The sequence below is a fragment of the Olea europaea genome, chromosome 2 (assembly GCF_002742605.1).
Source record: "Olea europaea var. sylvestris chromosome 2, O_europaea_v1, whole genome shotgun sequence".
Classification (NCBI taxonomy): domain Eukaryota; kingdom Viridiplantae; phylum Streptophyta; class Magnoliopsida; order Lamiales; family Oleaceae; genus Olea; species Olea europaea.
Window position 1 is genome coordinate 29,392,889 of NC_036238.1, and position 1,398 is coordinate 29,394,286.

The following is a 1,398-nucleotide window of genomic DNA, read 5'->3' on the forward strand; positions in this document are numbered from 1 at the left end:
GAGTTTTCATGGCTTCATGAAGGCAGGCATTATTCGATTTCTCATGTTCCCATGGTAGGGGTATGGTCTCATAACACCCTACCTAGAATTGGCCAAGAAACTACTAGAAACTTTATCATATACTTGTGTTCAACCCTGGCTAATCTCGGTTGCATCAAGCAAAAAAATCAGTGAAGAGTTTGCGCAGTCAATGCAATTAGTCTCACTCCATTTGCCAACCTTGCCGGGCCTTCCTACTCACCTGTACGCCACCAATGGCCTCCCGCTCGACCTCATGTTCGGCATGGCTGAACCCGAATTCGCCAATATTTTATCGTTGATAAAGCCTGACTTGCTAATCTATGATTTCCTCCAGCCTTGGGCACCACTTGCGGCTTCTGTCCAAAATATCCCAGCAGTTGAGTTCATTACCAGCAGTTCCACGATGACATCTTTCTTGTTTCATCACCTCAAAAGGCCAGGTATCAATTCTCCTTCCCGACGGTTTATTTTTGGGATCGTGAGAGTAAGCTTTCGAATAAATTGCTAGCATGTGCATTGGATCCAGGAGAAAAAGATCGTGCTTCAGGGGTGTTGCGACGGTTCTAGAAAAACTGAGGCCAAATATATTGATTATGTAACTGAATTAGCTGGAAAGAAGTTTGTGCTAGTTGATTCGTTGGTTCAAGAACCGAGCCTTGATGATGAGAATCCCGATATCGTAGAATGGCTTAACAAAAAAGAAAAGAAATCCACTGTTTTTGTTTCCTTTGGTAGTGAATATTTTCATTCCAAAGAAGACACTGAAGAAATTGCTCGAGGTTTAGAACCAAGCAACATTAACTTCATATGGGTCGTGAGGTTTCCTAAAGATGTGGAACGTAAACTCGAGGAGACACTGCCAAAAGGGTATCTTGAAAGAGTTAGCGATAGAGGATTGGCGGTCGAGAGACGGGCCCGCAGTTGAATATTCTAGGACATGAAAATAATGGGGGATTTTTAGGTCACTGTGGATGGAGCTCAGTTTTGGAGAGTATGCATCTTGGAATTCCGATTATTGCAATGCCTATGCAACTTGACCCCAGATTTGTTGAGGATATTGGTGTTGGTGTGGAGGTGGAGGTGGTGAGAAACTCGAAGGGACAGCTTCACACAGAGAGAGTAGCAGAAGTTATTAAGCAAGTTGTGATGGAAAAAAGTGGAGAATTTTTGAGGAAAAATGCTGATGAAATGTAAGTGAAAATAAGTGAAAGAGGAGATCAAGAAATTGATGAAGTTGTGGGAGAACTAGTAGACGTTTGCACCAGCAGTTAATAGTTGAGTCAATATTTAATATTTTATTATGCTCATCCTCGTTAAATGTTAGGACTGATATTAGACTTTCTTGCGCCAACACCCCCCCCCCCCCCCCCCCCCCGC

The 1,398-nt window shown here is 43.1% G+C and overlaps 1 protein-coding gene across 1 annotated transcript in view; it reads left to right on the forward strand.

Annotated features, from left to right (window-relative positions):
• The window catches only part of LOC111375194 (beta-D-glucosyl crocetin beta-1,6-glucosyltransferase-like), a 2,119-nt gene extending 904 nt beyond the window's left edge, over positions 1–1,215 (forward strand). The window contains exons 2-4 of the mRNA XM_022997996.1: positions 59–505; positions 548–941; positions 983–1,215. Coding sequence (XP_022853764.1) covers positions 59–505; positions 548–941; positions 983–1,215 — 1,074 coding nt within the window. The remainder of the gene's footprint in view (positions 1–58; positions 506–547; positions 942–982) is intronic.
• The last annotated feature ends 183 nt before the right edge of the window (positions 1,216–1,398 follow it).